General features: G+C 47.1%; 1 protein-coding gene across 1 annotated transcript; it reads left to right on the top strand.

Moving 5' to 3' along the window:
- Window positions 1–8,156: 8,156 nt before the first annotated feature.
- Window positions 8,157–17,483, top strand: tbc1d22b (TBC1 domain family, member 22B; the record flags this gene model as incomplete). The annotated part of the gene is made up of 13 exons (XM_080534186.1): window positions 8,157–8,212; window positions 12,011–12,067; window positions 12,464–12,644; window positions 12,786–13,017; window positions 13,392–13,559; window positions 14,002–14,072; window positions 14,259–14,387; window positions 15,492–15,557; window positions 15,794–15,908; window positions 16,133–16,315; window positions 16,660–16,787; window positions 16,967–17,062; window positions 17,355–17,483. The coding sequence occupies 13 exons, from the start codon at window positions 8,157–8,159 to the stop codon at window positions 17,481–17,483; spliced, it is 1,611 nt and encodes a 536-aa protein (XP_080390312.1).
- Window positions 17,484–17,578: the final 95 nt, after the last annotated feature.

Below are 17,578 nucleotides of genomic sequence, written 5' to 3'. Positions count from 1 at the left end.
TAATGAAGGCTTTAATAAAATCTCAGTTTACAATCTGTCCCTGCATCAAAGCGTGCAATCCAATTCAAAACAGTCCCATCTACATCTCTCCAATATCAGCCCTGGTCCATCATCACCCCCACAACGCACATACATGCACACACACTCACTCACATACACACACACATCCCCAAGCCCCTAAATAACCAGGGTATGTGTGTGCGAGGCGGAGGGAGGCCAAATTGGCCAGACCGTGGGGGGGAGACAGGGGGGAGACCAGGGGGGAGACGGGGGGAGGCCCATTGGTTCCAGCTGTAGTCTAATGTCACTACCCGTCACATTCATTTGGCCCTGTAATGAGTGTGCAGTCAACAAGGTACATACTGGAGTGGAGCTGCTAGCGAACAGATAAACATGAGCGTCTACACACACACACACACACACACACAAACACACACACACACACACACACCCACACACATACAAACAAACAATAAGCAAAGGCGAAAAGACCAATAAGCATATGAAATATGTATACACTCTCACACACACACACACACACACGGTAGTGCACACACACACACACACACACACACACACACACACACACATAAACAAACAATAAGCAAAGACGAAGAGACCAATAAGCATATGAAATATGTAAATCTTTAACAAATTGAACAATATTGATATTCAATCCACGCCCGCTCAGCCATACAATATTCTATTTATACTAACACACATGGCATGTATGTAGATATTGTCTATTTGGAATGCATGCTCACTGATTCTTGTTGATAGACTAAGGTATTGCATAAAGATGATGAAGAAATCAATTCAAAAGAGGATTCGTGAATAGATTATAGGAAAGGTTTGCAATCCCCAAGGAGGCTGGTGGAGGTAGAAATCAGAGGACGGGCTCATTGTAATGCATGGAATGGATTTCCACCAGCCTCCCCTGAACTGGAGAAGAGGAAGAAGTCAGGAGAAGCTGAATGAAAGTGATTCTCCTCTCCTCATTTATCAACTCTAAGACATCAGCTACTCTGCAATATCGCTACCTGCTGGCCAAAGGTCATATGACAACCTCCCAATCAAGTACCACCAATGACTAGATGGATAGAAATAGCAAGCTCTCAATCAATCTTGACACCTTAGAATTGATTAGTAAAACAGTTCAGTTCAATTCAGTTGATTAAACATGTGCAATGTAAAATGGATAAGATAACATGTTTTGTCATATACCAAATCAAATTGGAGCCATGTACAGAGAGCAAATGTGTATCTGTGTGTGTGTGTGTGTGTGTGTGTGTGTGTGTGTGTGTGTGTGTGTGTGTGCATGACAAGTAGAGTGATAACCATGGTAGTTACGATGGATATTTGCTAAAAGCAGACAAGCAGTAAATATTGTCACACCTTGCCTAGTGCCTTGTTTACGATAAGTGCAACCGCAAAAACACGCAGGCTTCAATCCCCATACATGACACTTCAACAAAGACCTCTCCTCTCTATCAACCCCTCCTCTCCTCTCCTCTGCTCCTCTATAACAACCTCTCCTCTTCATCAACCTCTCCACTCCTCTCCTCTCCCCTCCATCAACCTCTCCTCTCCTCTCCTCTCCTCTCTATCAAACTCTCCTCTCCTTTCCTCTCTATCAACCTCTCCTCTCCTCTCCTCTTCTCTCCTCTCCTCTCCTCTCCTCTCCTCTCCTCTCCTCTCTATCAAACTCTCCTCTCCTCTCCTTTCCTCTCTATCAACCTCTCCTCTCCTCTCTATCAAACTCTCCTCTCCTCTCCTTTCCTCTCTATCAACCTCTCCTCTCCTCTCCTCTCCTCTCCTCTCCTCTCCTCTCCTCACCTCTCCTCTCCTCTCTATCAAACTCTCCTCTCCTCTCCTTTCCTCTCTATCAACCTCTCCTCTCCTCTCCTCTCCTCTCCTCTCCTCTCCTTTCCTCTCTTCTCCTCTCCTCTCCTCTCCTCTCCTCTCCTCTTCTCTCCTCTCCTCTCCTCTCTATCAACCTCTCCTCTCCTCTCTATCAGCAGCTGGGCAAGCTGTGCAAGGTTAACAACCTGCTGCTGAACCAGTCAAAGACCCAGGAAATCATCGTGGACTTCAGGAGGAAAAAATCTGAGGTCCAGCCCCTGCTCGTCGATGGAGGGAGCGTGGAGAGAGTCTCAACCCTCCGATTCCTGGGGGTGCACATACAGGATGACCTGTCCTGGAAGACCAACACAGCAGCCATCATCAAGAAGGCACAACAGCGGCTCTACTTCCTGAGAGTCCTCAGGAAAAACCACATCAGCCAGGACATGCTTGTGACCTTCTACCGCTGCGCAGTGGAGAGCATCCTCACCTACTGCATCTGCGTGTGGTTCTCCAGCTGCACAGCCGCAGAGAGGAATGCGCTACAGAGAGTCGTGAGATCGGCCCAGAAGATCACCGGCGCCCCCCTCCCCTCTCTGGAAGAGCTGTACAACACACGCTGCCTCAGGAAGGCCTCCAAGATCTCCAGAGACCCATCCCACCCTGGGAACGTACACTTTGCTCGGCTGCCCTCGGACAGGCGGTTCAGGACCATGTTCGCAAGGACAAACAGACTGAAGCTCAGCTTCTACCCCAGGGCCATTCAGGCCCTGAACACAGCAAAGACCTAGGTTCTAGGCCCTGGACAATCTAGACATTTGATGGCAGCTACTAGATTGCAATCAAGTGCAATACTGAAACACAACTGTGAACATTTCAAACCTGCAAACTGCGACACTTTAAATGAATGTGCAATAACACTATGTGCAATATGACAACCCTCGGGTACATAAGGTTCAGAGATAGGAAATGTTAGAATAGGTATAGCATAGCATAGAGTACAGCACAGTGTTTATTTGTATAGTATAGTATAGTGGACAGTGTACATAGCCTTTATTTATGTAAACCAGCTCTTTTCCCTTCTTGTTTTTTGTTTTCTTTCCTAGCACCAGGGGAGCCCCCCCTCCCAAATTTCGTTGTTTGGTACCTGTACTATATCAATGACAATAAAGACCATTCATTCATTCATTCATTCATCAACCTCTCCTCTCCTCTCCATCAACCTCTCCTCTCCTCTCCTCTCCTCTCCTCTCCTCTCCTCTCCTCTCCTCTCCTCTCCTCTCCTCTCCTCTTCTCTCCTCTCCTCTCCTCTCCTCTCCTCTCCTCTCCTCTCCTCTCCTCTCCTCTCCTCTCCTCTCCTCTCCTCTACTCTCTATCAACCTCTCCTCTCCTTTCCTCTCCATCAACCTCTCCTCTCCTCTCCTTTCCTCTCCTCTCCTCTCCTCTCCTCTCCTTTCCTCTCCTTTCCTCTCCTCTCCTCTCCTCTTCTCTCCTCTCCTCTCCTTTCCTCTCTATCAACCTCTCCTAACCTGTACTCTCTATCAACCTCTCCTCTTCTCTCCTCTCTATCAACCTTTCTTCTCCCCTCCATCAACCACTCCACTCCTCTCCTCTACTCCCTATCAACCTCTCCTCTCCTCTTCTCTCCTCTCTATCAACCTCTCTTCTCCCCTCCATCAACCACTCCACTCCTCTCCTCTACTCCCTATCAACCTCTCCTCTCCTCTTCTCTCCTCTCTATCAACCTCTCCTAACCTGTACTCTCTATCAACCTCTCCTCTCTATCAACCTTTCTTCCTTTCTTCCCTCCTCCACCTGGCAGTATTACCCTTGCCTCTCCTCTACACCACAGTAGAAATTTGCACACACACACACACACACACAATTAAGTAGTGATTCACACACACACACACACACACACACACACACACACACACACACACACACACACAGGCAGGTTCCAAGGGTTGTAATGTGATCTTTTATGTTGAATTCATCAACAACTGATTGGCTAGTCAGAGAACACATCCGTTTACACAGCTGCAGGACCAATGTGAACAAAGGAACAACCAAACACACGTATTTAAAAGGTTGAAACATACGTTGATTGCGTGACATCACTGGCCCTTACCTTTCTCTGAGAACTCACAGTCCTCCATGTCCTGGGTTGAGCTCTCCCGTCTGGTCTGATTCGGTACTACAGCTGACACTTTCACCTTTGAACTCAGACCTGTGACTGGACCACGCATCACCGCCTACCATAAGAGAACAGAAGACACACACACACACACACACACACACACACACACACATACAGTGAGTTGTTTTATTCTGCACCACATCCCTAATCCCTGTTGGGTTTTCTCTACTCACTCCCTCAGTCTCCAGTATGTTCAAGATGGACAACACTCTTCACTTAATCCTGTGTCTCTCCACCCCAACACATACATACACACACATACACACACATACACACACACACACACACACACACACACACACACACACACACACAGATATGCAAACTTTGATCATGCTTTTGCATAAATCATCTTTTGAACATGCTTACCTTGGCTGAAAGAATTGAGTACAACTTGGAGGTTAAAGGTTTTTCAGCTCTGTATGTAAAACTCTTTAGAACAACTTCTGAGGAGCTTGCGTGTAATCCAGATGAATAATCTCTGTAGTAGATTCAAATCTCTCTCACACTCCAAACTCCCTCGTCACTCTCTACACTTATAGAAAAACTCTAAAGCGCTCAACCCCCAGCCTGCTGCAGAGTGACAACAGGACAAGGAGAGAGTTCTTCTTTTCTACAAGAATGCTGTCAGGGTGGTTTTTGTTGCTGCTTACACATTCAGGGAGAGATAGAGTCACAAAGCTCCCCTTTCAGCGTGGATAGAACGACGGCCTAACAAGGGGGTCACACAAACCAAAATATAGCTGGGGGGGGGTTCCACGCTGTACTGAGCATGTTTCCTTAAAACACACACGCACACACACACACACACACACACACGCACACACACACACACACACAACCCATCTCTCACAACTAAGACCAAGCCTGAGATAAACTACCAAAGATAAACGTTGACCTAGCAATGTCTGTCGCCAAAGTCCACAACCCTGACTAAACTATTATACATTTAATGTATTTATTCATGGTGTTGATGATGTCTCAAGGAACAAACAACTGTGTCTGCACTGTTTCAATCTCTTCACCTCTACAATGAATGACTGTCACGTTGCTTGTGATTCTACAACATTTGTGAAGCTAGAATCCTCTTGAAAAGCCTTGTTTATGATCTCATCTTATGACAACACACATCAAAGAGCGATATCCAGTTGTTGCGATATCCAGGAGGAGAGGAGAAGTGGCGGAAGAGAGGGAAGAGCATTAGAGGAGCACATGGTCTGTGTTCCTCCCAGTAAGTGAAGTAGTTCAAAGGGTCTCCAGAGGAGCCTCTTCAAGCCACGAGGCGGTCACCCTAATAGTCCCTCCACTCACACACACAGATCCTTATTGTCATGTCGGGGGAGGGGGGGGTATGGGTTGAAATCACAAGACCTGCTTCCGAAACTTTGAAAAAAGTCTTGAGAAGTTTGTAACACCATCATGACATGCTTGTTTCACACCCAGTGAATGTGTTGAGAAGTTAAACTGCACCGAAAAACGGGGGAAAGTTTCTAAATCAGAAATCCTGCTTTAGTGGAAAATGTTTGAGTACGTTTTGAACACTCTTTAATTAACCAGTTAAAGGTAGGGCAATCAGACAGCCTGAGGGCAACATCCTCACTCTCAACACACTCCAAACAAACAACAGAATCCAGTGTTTATAGGCCACATACAATAAGTAACCCACTAACTGTAGGAAATAAAAAAACGAAATTTAAACCTTATTCTACTGTCATACTACCACTGGCATATGCACTTGTATATAAACTACAACTGTATGTAATTACTGTATAACAAAAAGTATTTTCTGATCTCCAAGTCAGTGAACTCTAGTGAACAAAGTAAGCCGTTAAAACAGTCTCACCTGCCTGCCTGGTGCCAGTTGAAGGCGCAGCCTGGCTGAAGGAGTGCAGGTGCGAGGCTGCAGTCATTTCCCTAAGCAAACACACACAGAGGAGCACCCGACATTCAAATGCACTGCCATGTGGAAACACACTCTGATTTATCCTTTCACAATTCTCATTTACCTATATTTAAATGTGATGTGTTCTGTGAGAGTTACTGAGAGTCAGGGGGGGCTTGCTTTGAGAACAGATATTCCAGATATTCATAGTAATGTCATTCATATTATCATAGGCAACACAATAATACCCGTATTCCTTCAATGCAATCATCTAATCTATACAATATTAATTGGCTCAGTGTTATATCAGTGTGAGCCTGTGAGGGTAATTGTGCTCTTTATTATACATATGAATATATAACTCCTTATGTAATAATTAGGCCTACAGTGTATTATCATTATCAAAGTCCAGTTTGTGAATATCCCATAACAACCAGTTCAAATCTCTAAATCATTCAGATCTTTTTATTTTATTTACAGTAAATACAGAGAGTAGTTAAACTGGTTCCTTCCTCGTTTCAACAACGACATTGAGACCTCTCACATGCTTCAGTCGCCTCCGTGTACCATCAGAAGAATGAATGAATGAATGAATGAATGAATGAATTAATGAATGAATGAATGAATGAATGAATGAATGGTCTTTATTGTCATTGATATAGTACAGGTACCATACCAAGAAGCCTGCCCTCTAGTGGGAGCAGGGTCCACATGCAACGGCTGAGGAAAGGGAAAGAGTCACCATCCTATAAGTAGTGGTTCGGGTTGAGCAACAATAGAAGTCAGGGTTTTGATTGATAGAAGAGATGTAATGATGCAACCCCACACCCCAACATGTTGTAGGCTAGTGACCTACTGACCTGGCTGTACTTTTACAAGTGCTCCAAAGAAAGATGGGTTACTTGCTTCATCATCAACATAACATTCCAACAGTTCCATCTCTCTCTCTCTCTCTCTCTCTCTCTCTCTCTCTCTCTCTCTCTCTCTCTCTCTCTCTCTCTCTCTCTCTCTCTCTCTCTCTCTCTGTGTTTCTCTCCCTATCTCTCTCTCTCTCCCTCCCTCTCTCTCTCTCCCTCTCTCTCCCTCTCTCTCCCTCGCCCTCTCTCTCCCCCTCTCTCTCTCCCTCTCTCTCTCTCTCTCTCTCCCTCTCCCTCTCTCTCTCCCTCGCCCTCTCTCTCCCTCTCTCCCCCTCCCTCTCCCTTTCTCTCTGTCTCTTTCTCTCCCTCTCCCTCTCTCCCCCCCTCTCTCTCTGTCTCTTTCTCTCCCTCTCTCTCCCTCTCTCTCTGTCTCTTTCTCTCCCTATCTCTCTCTCCCTCTCTCCCCCCCTCTCTCTCTCTCTCCCCCCTCTCTCTCTCCCCCTCTCTCTCTCTCCCTCTCTCTCCCCCCCTCTCTCTCTCTCTCTCTCTCTCCCTCTCTCTCTCCCCCCTCCCTCTCCCTCTCTCTCTGTCTCTTTCTCTCCCTCTCCCCCCCTCTCTCTCTTTCTCTCCCTCTCTCTCTCCCTCTCTCTCTCTCCCTCTCCCTCTCTCTCTCCGGCCCCCCCTCTCACTGTCTCTCCCTCTCTCCCTCTCTCTCTCTCCCTCTCTCTCCCCCCGCCCTCTCTCTCGCTCTCTCTCTCTGTCTCTTTCTCTCCCTATCTCTCTCTCTCTCCCCCCTCTCTCTCTCTCTCTCCCCCCCCCCTCTCTCTCTCTCTCTCTCCGCCCCCCCTCTCTCTCTCTCTCTCTCCCCCCTCTCTCTCTCTCTCTCTCTCTCCGCCCCCCCCCCTCTCTCTCTCTCTCTCCCCCCCTCTCTCTCTCTCTCTCTCTCTCTCTCCCCCCCCCCCTCTCTCTCTCTCTCTCCCCCCCCCCTCTCTCTCTCTATCTCTCTCTCCCCCCCCCTCTCTCTCTATCTCTCTCTCCCCCCCCCCCTCTCTCTCTCTCTCTCTCTCCCCCCCTCTCTCCCTCTCTCGCTATGTTTTCCGATTGGTAAATCGTGCTGCACCTGTTAGGCGCGTCATCCAATCACACGTCCGTGTTGACAAACTCCAAGATGGCGACTTCCATCGTCCTGTCAAACACCGTATCGTAATTGTATCACATTTATATTATTGTCGACGCACGTCAAAAAACTTAGTTGCGGATAATAGACACAAGAAGCGTTGTTACAACATTGAATCTATACGGCGGAAACCTTTCCCCGATGTTTAGTTCGAGCGCCGTCTCGGTCTGAGGAGAGGGTTTGTATTACAGTCGGAGCATGGCTACCGACAACAGAATACATTTTTGGAGGCGAAACACCAAGGTTCCGGGAAGGTAAGGTGTCTCTTGTCTTTATATAAATACTTCTAAAATGATGTAGCCTAGGTTTGAAATGTAGGCAACCTGTGCGATCGTTTGTTAGATCTGTATTTAAGGGTGGTTATTTAGGGTCGTTGGGCTTCGCGTAACCCAGTAATCTATTATGTGTGTGGGTCAGTGAATACAACTTGTATTCATTCTTTGACAGGTTGATTATATGTCGCTGTCACCAAGGCAGCAGCGATCTGGCCCTGTGTATAGCCTGTGTGCCAAATATAGCCGAGTTGAACTGTGTACTGTTAGATTACCGTCCACACCAAAGCAGATCACCATATGGTTACTCTTGTGTTGCTCAACGCGTTCACAGCGTGTGAGTGACGGTGTTGACACAATGTGTCCCCTGAGAAAGTGGAAGAGGGTACTTGCTTACAACATTGTATCTGAGCGTCAGGCGTCGTTTGTGGTCAAGAATGAGGATCTTCAGGGACATTCAGTGTGGCAGTTCAGGCAGAAGTTTGGAATCATGGAAAGCACATTCATAGTTTCATGTTGGTTTCATAACCAAGTAGCCTTTAGACAGGGATGTGTGTGTGTGTGTGTGTGTGTGTGTGTGTGTGTGTGTGTGTGTGTGTGTCGAGGTGTGGGGGTGTGGGGGTGTGGGGGGGGGGGGGTGGTGTGTATGTCATAGGAATGTATTTCATGTGAGATGGAGTGAATGGTTGGTCTGTCCTTACTTTCTTCCACCCTGTCAGCCTGCCTCTGTTTGCTATAGTGTTGAGTGGCCCTCAGGCCAGGTAGGGCGTAGAGATGCCCCTTCAGTTTGTGTCTCTCTCCCTCTCTCCCAGCCTACCACCCCCCCCCCCCCCCCCCTCTCTCTCTCTCTCAGCCTACCACCCCCCCCCCCCCTCTCTCTCTCTCTCCCTGCCTCCACCCCTGCCCACCCCCCTCCCTCTGTCCCTGTCTGCCGCCCTCCGTCCCCCCTGCCTCCACCCCTGCCCACCCTCCTCCCTCCGTCCCCCCTGCCTGTGTGTAGTGCTGAGGGGCCCCAGGGCAGAGAAGGTGTGGTAGGACAGAGGTAATCTGAGTGATCTCTCCAGGGACAGGGAGGGTGTTTTCTCTCTTGCTAAGACTGTCTTATTTTCTAACAGTTGGTGGGCGGTAGCCTCAATGTAAACATGACAAGAGGAAATCCCCTAACTGTCCTCGCTGGACGAGATAGTGAATACAAGCAGTTGGCCCAGTTAGCTCGCTTACACTACCATGTAGTGTAGTACTTACACCACACATGAGTAACATAAAAAACGACGCTACTTTGTTGGCAGTTTTTATGCAAATTATCTGACTGGCTTTGCATCTACTTGTTTTAGTTTTTTGTTGAAGACGTTTGAAATGCAGTCTGCACACTCTACTCTAGCTCATTTAGTGCCGAGGCTGAATAAAGTCACCCAAAAGGTCATTATAGGTTCCAAGGGTGACGTTTTTTCACCAAAAATGCATAGATTGTGATGTTGCTAGGTACATTGAACAAAAATATAAACACTTTTGTTTTTGCTCAAAGTTTTGGTTGAAATCAAATATCTCTCGCTCAAATATCAATCGCTTCCTGTAACCATGAATGAGTTTCTTACACCTCTCTACTGGAATTTTTGACCATTCTTCTTTTGCCAACTGCTCCATGTCTCTCTCATTTGAAGGGTTCCTTCTCTACGCTCCACAGCTGTTCTATGGTGTTTAGATCTGAACTGGATTGCTGGCCACTTCAGAACTCTCCAGCGCTTTGTCTTAAACCATTTCTGGGTGCTTTCTGAAGTATGCTTTGGGTTATTGTCCTGCTGGAAGACCCATGACCTCTGACGGAGACCCAGCTTTCTGACACAGAGACCTTCATTGCACCCCATAATTCTTTGGTATTCTTCAGATTTCATGATGCAATGCATCCGGGGCCAGAAGCAAAACCCCAAAACATCTGTGAACCTCCACCATGTTCGTGTGACCGTGTTCCTTTCTTTGAAGGCCTCATTTCGTTTTCTGTAAACAGTAGAATGATGTGCTTTACCAAAAAGCTCTATTTTGGTCTCATCTGTCCACAGGACATTCTCCCAGAATGATTTTGGCTTCCCCAAGTAAGTTTTGGCAAACTCCAGTCTGGCTTTTTTATGTCTCTGTGTCAGCAGTGGGGTTCTCCTGGGTCTCCAGGGACTTTTAACTGACCATTCGTAAATTAGCCTAATTGATTTCAGAGTGCTCTATGATGTTGAAACCAGAGCAAATATTTACGAATGTATTTACAAATGTGTTTATTATTAAGCTTCATCTTTTGCAAGCTTAAAGCACAACCATTTATGCTTGTCAACAGATGCTAACTGCATGCTATTGTGTCTAACATACTATGTTCAGATATTATACACTGTGTTCAAATAATAAAACAGCTCCGTTGACGCTGAAAACCTGTGTAGGCCTACTTTTTTCCCACACGGAAAATGTTATCAGGAACCGATAACGTTTTTATTCAGAATTGATAATGGAATCGGTGTCAATAACATCTTATCCCATCCCTATTGAACATACTATGAATTTATGGGGCTTTCTATAACCTATTCTTATAGATAACATAACTTCCCCTCTACAGACCTGGGTTTACCTCACACCACACACACACACACACACACAAGGAAAGACTAGTACCGTTGGCCTGTGTTTTAGCGAGGTCCCAGTGCGTTTAGGGACATTTGAGTACTGTGTGTGTGTGTGTGTGTGTGTGTGTGTGTGTGTGTGTGTGTGTGTGTGTGTGTGGGACATTAGAGTTGAGGTGAGTATGTAGAAGTGCTGCTCAACTCAACATGCTATCATCCGCTGAACAGGATCCTCTCTGTGGGGCAGCAAGGAGGCTACAGCCCTGCAAGCTGTTCACAGGATCTCTCTCTCTCTCTCTCTCTCTCTCTCTCTCTCTCTCTCTCTCTCTCTCTCTCTCTCTCTCTCTCATATAGCATAGAGACCATAGGGTGTAGTGTATGAGTCTGGCAGGCATTGTCGATCTAAAATTAGTTCTTCAACAGGGGCTGCTTACTTAACTAAACAACTCAAATATGGCCTAGTTGTATTTAGATTAAATATTCCTGTGTAACCATACTCAGGGCGTGCCATGCTGTGAACTTGGCTGAGCAACTATGTAAATATTAAAGGCAAATTAAACTATATATTTAGTCATAGAGTAACTATCTTTGATCACCAACAACACCATTGTTTAAAAAACAAAGCGAAAGTGAAAGCCAGGTTTTGATAATTACAATCCAGTGCCGTGCTGTTCAAAGTTCCTGGGGAGAACCCTGACGGCTGACACACAACCATGTTTGATCTAAAAAACGGAAAGTTCTCAAAGATGAGAGAACACCGTTGTCCATTTTGTCATCTCAGGCTGATCTGCCTGTACCATTCAAAGTGAGTCTATACTATCATGTCATAAACTAGTCTGGTCCCAGATCAGTTTTTTATCTTTAACAGCCTCATATGCCAGAGGAGTTCGCTAAAGCACATACAGGTCTGGGAACGGGGCTAGGCCTGTTTAATGCCCCTAAACTGGCACTGAAACTCCAACTGAAACCTCACAGGGTGTGTATGCTTGTAGTAGTGAAGTATATAGCAAGGCTGGTCGGATTGTATGGTGTGTGGGTATGCAGCCTACAGTAGGCTAACTAGGTAGGCTAGTAGAGTTGTATGGTTTTTGGATAGGCTGGCTAGGCTAAATAGCTAGGCTAGTAGAGTTGTACGGTGTATGGTGGAGACGCAGGCTTCAGCTCTCTCTCTCTTCTGCAGTATACAGCCAGTTTACGGAGCACAGCATCCACCTCTAGACCCTCGAATACACCGCACGTAAGTGCTCTGCTCTCTCTGGTCTCGTCTAGTCTGGTCTGCATGGCGCCATAGACCTCTTGTCTGTTAGTGTTTTCATTTGCAGCATTGTTCCTTTACTGCCTGCCTTTGGTTGTTGATGGTCCTGTGTTGTTTCTCAACGTGTGTTTACCTGTGTACCGTACCCTTGGTTTGATCCGTCTTTGTTTTTTCCGACGCATGATGTCAACAATTACATTATCATTATTTTGGGTCTTGTGCCTGTTCCTTTTATAGGTTACTTTATTGGTGTATGCAGTGGAGGCTGGTGGAGCTAGAAATCGGAGGACGGTTTCATTCTGCCCTGTGCGTTACACAATGAGTCCGTCCTCCGATTTCTATATATTTACTATAAACATTCCCCTCCTCTCTCTGCAGGTTTCCTAAGGACACGCCCAAGGCCAACAACCTCAAGTCCAAGAAGGCGTCGAGCTTCCATGAGTTCGCCCGCAGCACCAATGATGCCTGGGACATCGATGATGAGGAGGATGAAGACTTCCTTGCGCCTGTTCATCCCTCATCTCTACCTCCGACAGGCCTGCACTCCTCCGTGCAGCAGGTACGTCTGTCTGTCTGTCTGTCTGTCTGTCTGTCTATCTTTCTGACCTGTCTGTCTGCCTGTCTGCCTGCCTGCCTGCCTGTCTGTCTGTCTGTGTATTTGTCTATGTATTTATTTATCAACCACTCTCTCCCTCCACAGGCCCCTCACCACACCAGAGACCCAGACCCACGACTGGCAGACAGACTGACACCACCAGACAGACTGGCACCACCAGACAGACAGGCACCCTCAGACAGACGGGTAGAGGACAACCATGACCAGGAACAAGAAGAGGGGGAGGAGGAGGAGGGGGAGACAGAGTGTGGGGTGGTCAACGGAAGGGTGGTGGTCAAGTCCAACAGTGAGGCCCACATCAACACCTCCACCACAGGTACCGGAGATGTGTGTGTGTGTGTGTGTGTGTCAGTGTGTGTGTGTGTGTGTGTGCATGTGAGTGTGTGTGTGTGTGTGTGCGTGCGTGCGTGTGAGCATGTCTATTTTTACACAAATGCCATCAAATAAACGCTGAAAATCTTAACTTTAACCATACAGTAATTGTTTCATTTCAAATCCAGACTTTTGGAGTATAGGGACAAAATAAATAATGCTTCCCTGTCCCATTACTTATGCAGGGCAGTGTATGTGCATTATGACATTGCTCATTTTCATATCCTAAAAGGACTTTACACAGCAACTCACTCAGGTGTATTTAGTGTCTAATCTGCTTAGGCTATCCCATCATGCTCTCTGCCTCCGTCCCCTCAGTGCGCTCCAGCCTTCAGAAGCAGCAGTCACTGCCGGTCCGCCCCATCATCCCACTGGTTGCCCGCATGTCCGACCAGAACTCCTCTGGAGCCCCGCCCATGACTGTGCGAGAGAAGACCCGATTGGACAAGTTCAAGCACCTGCTAGCCAGTCCCAACACTGACCTGGGTGAGACTGGCTGATCGGCTGATTTCATTGGATAATCAGGAATACTTTGAAAGCTGCCCAATGTTAAAGACGACATTCCATACATTGACAGCTTTTGAGGATGGGCGCAATAAAGCTGACCAAAGCACTTGAAGCGATGCTACAAGTTTTATGATTTGTTAACATTATGTATTTAATATCTGTCTGTTTACCGCTGATCCTGAGAGGATTACATTCATTGTTATTGTTATTGTTATTGTTAGTGTGTGTGTGTGTGTGTGTGTGTGTGTGTGTGTGTGATGCTACAGGGTTACCTCCCTGCTAACATGGAGTGCAGAGAGCTGGTTCTGATGAGTGTGTGAGTGAAGGACACGTAACATGTTGAAGTCATACTACGAGTGTTTTGGTGTATTGACGTATGTATGTATGTCTGTATGTATGTCTGTGTCCCTCTGATCCTCAGAGGAGCTTCGGAAGCACAGTTGGTCAGGGATACCACGAGAGGTTCGACCGATCACGTGGAGGCTCTTGTCTGTAAGTTCTGTGACTTCTGACGGGATCTAGGATCAAGATAGGAGGGGTTGAGTCGCATTCCCAAACCCCCCATAAGACTCGTTACAGTTACATTGGTCTTATATTGGAGTGTGTGTGTGTGTGTGTGTGTGTGTGTGTGTGTGTGTGTGTGTGTGTGTGTTTGTGTTTGTGTGTGGGATGCTACAGGGTTACCTCCCTGCTAACATGGAGCGCAGGGAGCTGGTGCTGAGGAGGAAGAGAGACGAGTACTTTGGTTTCATTGAACAGTATTACCACTCCAGAACAGACGAGATCTACAAAGACACTTATAGACAGGTAAGAGATATGTGTGTGTGTGTGTGTGTGTGTGTGTGTGATAAAATAGAAGTCTGGCTAGGACAAAGTGGAGCATGTCGTACCTGTCTGTGTGTCACACACGCACACTGTGGTAACCCGTGGCTTCGACCGGGGGAATTTACACACACCCAACCTAGAGAACGACACAGACACAATTGTAGGCTTTAGCTGCACTGGGCGTGTTTAATAAAGGAGCGTAGGTCAGGGGAATAACGTCAAGGCAAGTTTATTTGTGTAGCATATTTCATACAACAGGGGCAATTCAAAGTGCTTTACATGCATTATTACATGGCGCACAAAAAAAAACAAATACAGAAAAAGAAGGATTGTAAGAAAAAAAATGTAAATGCCAAGAATAGATACATATATAGAAAATAAATAGCTAAAGATTTAACAACATAATAAGACAATGAATAAAAAGATATAGATAAAAGTGTTATTACTGTAACTGTATTCAAGCACTGTGCTTCCCGATATGGCGTGTGAGATTGCAGGTACTGCGTCTGTGTTTAGCCGCTATCTTGCACGATACAGCATGTGAGATCGCAGTGTAAAATGACATGTTTGATATGTTCAACTGCTAACCTGGCCAATACGGTGTGTGAGATTGCAGTGTAAAATGACACATTTAGCCTATATGTGTGGTCCCCTGTGGCTCAGTTGGTGGAGCATGGCGCTGACGACGCTTAGGTTGTGGGTTTGAGTCCCAGGTTGAAGAGTATATTGTTTGTAAGGTGATATTCTCCCGATCTGTTTAAGTGGAGGCTGTGTCTTCTGAATAACTCCCTGCCTCCAGAAAATGTTAAACTTAGATTCTTATTCTTCTACAACCATAAGGGTCAGGGGGTTATAATCCAACTAAGGTCGACAGGTAGGGTTGCCACAACTCACACACACACAAGTCACACACACACACACACACACACACATGCATACGCACAGGTACAACATGATCCACCTTGTCCTAGCCCGAGTCTTTTATTTGACCCTGACCCTAGCTAGGTCTTCCATATGCATGTATTGTTAAGTCACAAAGTCTTGAAGCTGAAAGGTATGTTGCTTGTCTGTGTCTCTCTCCTCCAGATCCACATAGATATCCCCAGGACCAACCCCCTGATCCCCCTGTTCCAACAGCCTGCCGTTCAGGAGGTGAGCTGGGGAGCTCTGTCTGTGTGGGGGACTCTTCAACGTTTGTTGTCATCTGTACTGTGAGCCTCCTCGATGTGTTGTTATGGTGTCAGCTGTAGGAAACTTGACAGGACCTGACATGGACCAGGGCATGTGTGTGTTCAAGTGTTTGAGCGTACCCTCTGTGTGGGTGTTCAGGTGTTTGAACGTATCCTGTGTGTGTGTGTGTGTGTGTGTGTGTGTGTGTGTGTGTTCAGGTGTTTGAGCGTATCCTGTTCATCTGGGCGATCCGCCATCCGGCCAGCGGCTACGTCCAGGGCATCAACGACCTCGTCACACCCTTCTTCGTAGTCTTCCTCTCTGAGTTCGTTGGTAGGTTGACTTGCTGGCTGGCTGGCTGGAAACATGTTGCACGCACGTGTCTCTGTGTGTGTGTGTGTGTGTGTGTATGACTTGTCCTCTGATCCTGTTGCCCCATTTGTCTGTCTGTCTGCCTGCCTGTCTTGCCTGTCAGTCTGTCTACCTGACTGACTGTCTGTCTGCCTGCCTGCCCGCCTGCCTCTATCTATATGACTGTTCACTGATCATCTCCACAGAGGAGGAAGTGGAGAACTTTGATGTGGCCGCGCTGCCCCTGGACACCCAGAGGAACATTGAGGCCGACAGCTTCTGGTGCATGAGCAAGCTGCTCGACGGCATCCAGGACAACTACACCTTCGCCCAGCCGGGCATCCAGAACAAGGTGAAGGCCCTGGAGGAACTGGTCAGCCGGATCGACGGTGAGGAGAATAGTCACGTTACATTATGTGTCTTAGGCAGGGGAGGCTGGTGTAGAAAGAAATCGGAGGACGGCCTCATTGGAATGCATGGAACGGAATGAGGAATTGCCTCAAACCAAACATGCGTGTTTGGGATGGTCTTTATTCGCGGTTTTAGGATAGTGTTTATTAGTCATTTTAAAACGTTATTCAAATCATATAAAGCATAGTAACACGTATCAACAAATGTTGATACTTACTGTTACTGTTACTTATGTCTTGTACGTTGTAAGTAACATAAAGTCCTAAAAGAGAGTGTGTTTTGTGTGTGCGTGTGTGTGTGTGTGTGTCCTTTGTACTCGTAGAGGACATGCATGGTCACCTGCTGAGGTACGAGGTAGAGTATCTCCAGTTTGCCTTCCGCTGGATGAACAACCTCCTGATGAGAGAGCTGCCTCTACGCTGCACTATACGACTGTGGGACACCTACCAGGTACACACACAGCACAGACGCAGACACAGCACGCATACATGCAGAAGCAGACAGACACACACACACAAACATGCAGAAGCAGACACAGCACACACACAGACATGTAGGCACATGTACCCACACACACAGAAATAGAGAGTGCTTCTCCCCGTGCTGAGCGTTGGTGTGTGTCTCTCCAGGCTGAATCAGAGGGCTTCTCCCACTTCCACCTGTATGTGTGTGCTGCCTTCCTGATTGAGTGGCGGAAGGAGATCCTCTCCATGATCGACTTCCAGGTACCCATCACTCTGTCCCCTCTCTTCAGCTGCCGTGTGTGTGTGTGTGTGTGTGTGTGTGTGTGTGTGTGTGTGTGTGTGTGTGTGTGTGTGTGTGCGCGCGCGAGTCTCTGTGTGTCAGTGTTTGTTTGTGTGTGTGCGTGTGTGTGGGCGTACGTGTGTGCACGTACATGTGAGTCTGTGTGAGTGTGCGCGCCTGTGTGCGCCTGCGTGTGTGTGTGGCCGTGCGCGTGTGCCTCGGTAAAAAAACAAAAACATAACCTAACCATCACCTAACGCCTCTCCCTCACAGGGCCTGCTCATGCTGCTCCAGAACCTTCCCACGATACATTGGGGCAACGAGGAAGTGGGCCTCCTATTGGCCGAGGCCTACAGACTGAAGTACATGTTCGCCGACGCTCCAAACCACTACAAGAGATAGACTTGAAGTGTACTGCAAACAGAACGGATAGTCTGACACACTGTAGCCCCATCAGACTGAACTAAATCAATCAGACTACACTGTTAAATGTTCTT

Source organism: Nansenia antarctica (assembly GCF_963989245.1).
Source record: "Nansenia antarctica genome assembly, chromosome: 6".
NCBI classification, from domain to species: domain Eukaryota; kingdom Metazoa; phylum Chordata; class Actinopteri; order Argentiniformes; family Microstomatidae; genus Nansenia; species Nansenia antarctica.
Note: the sequence above shows the minus strand (reverse complement) of the source record. Positions and strands in the feature narration are given on the sequence as shown.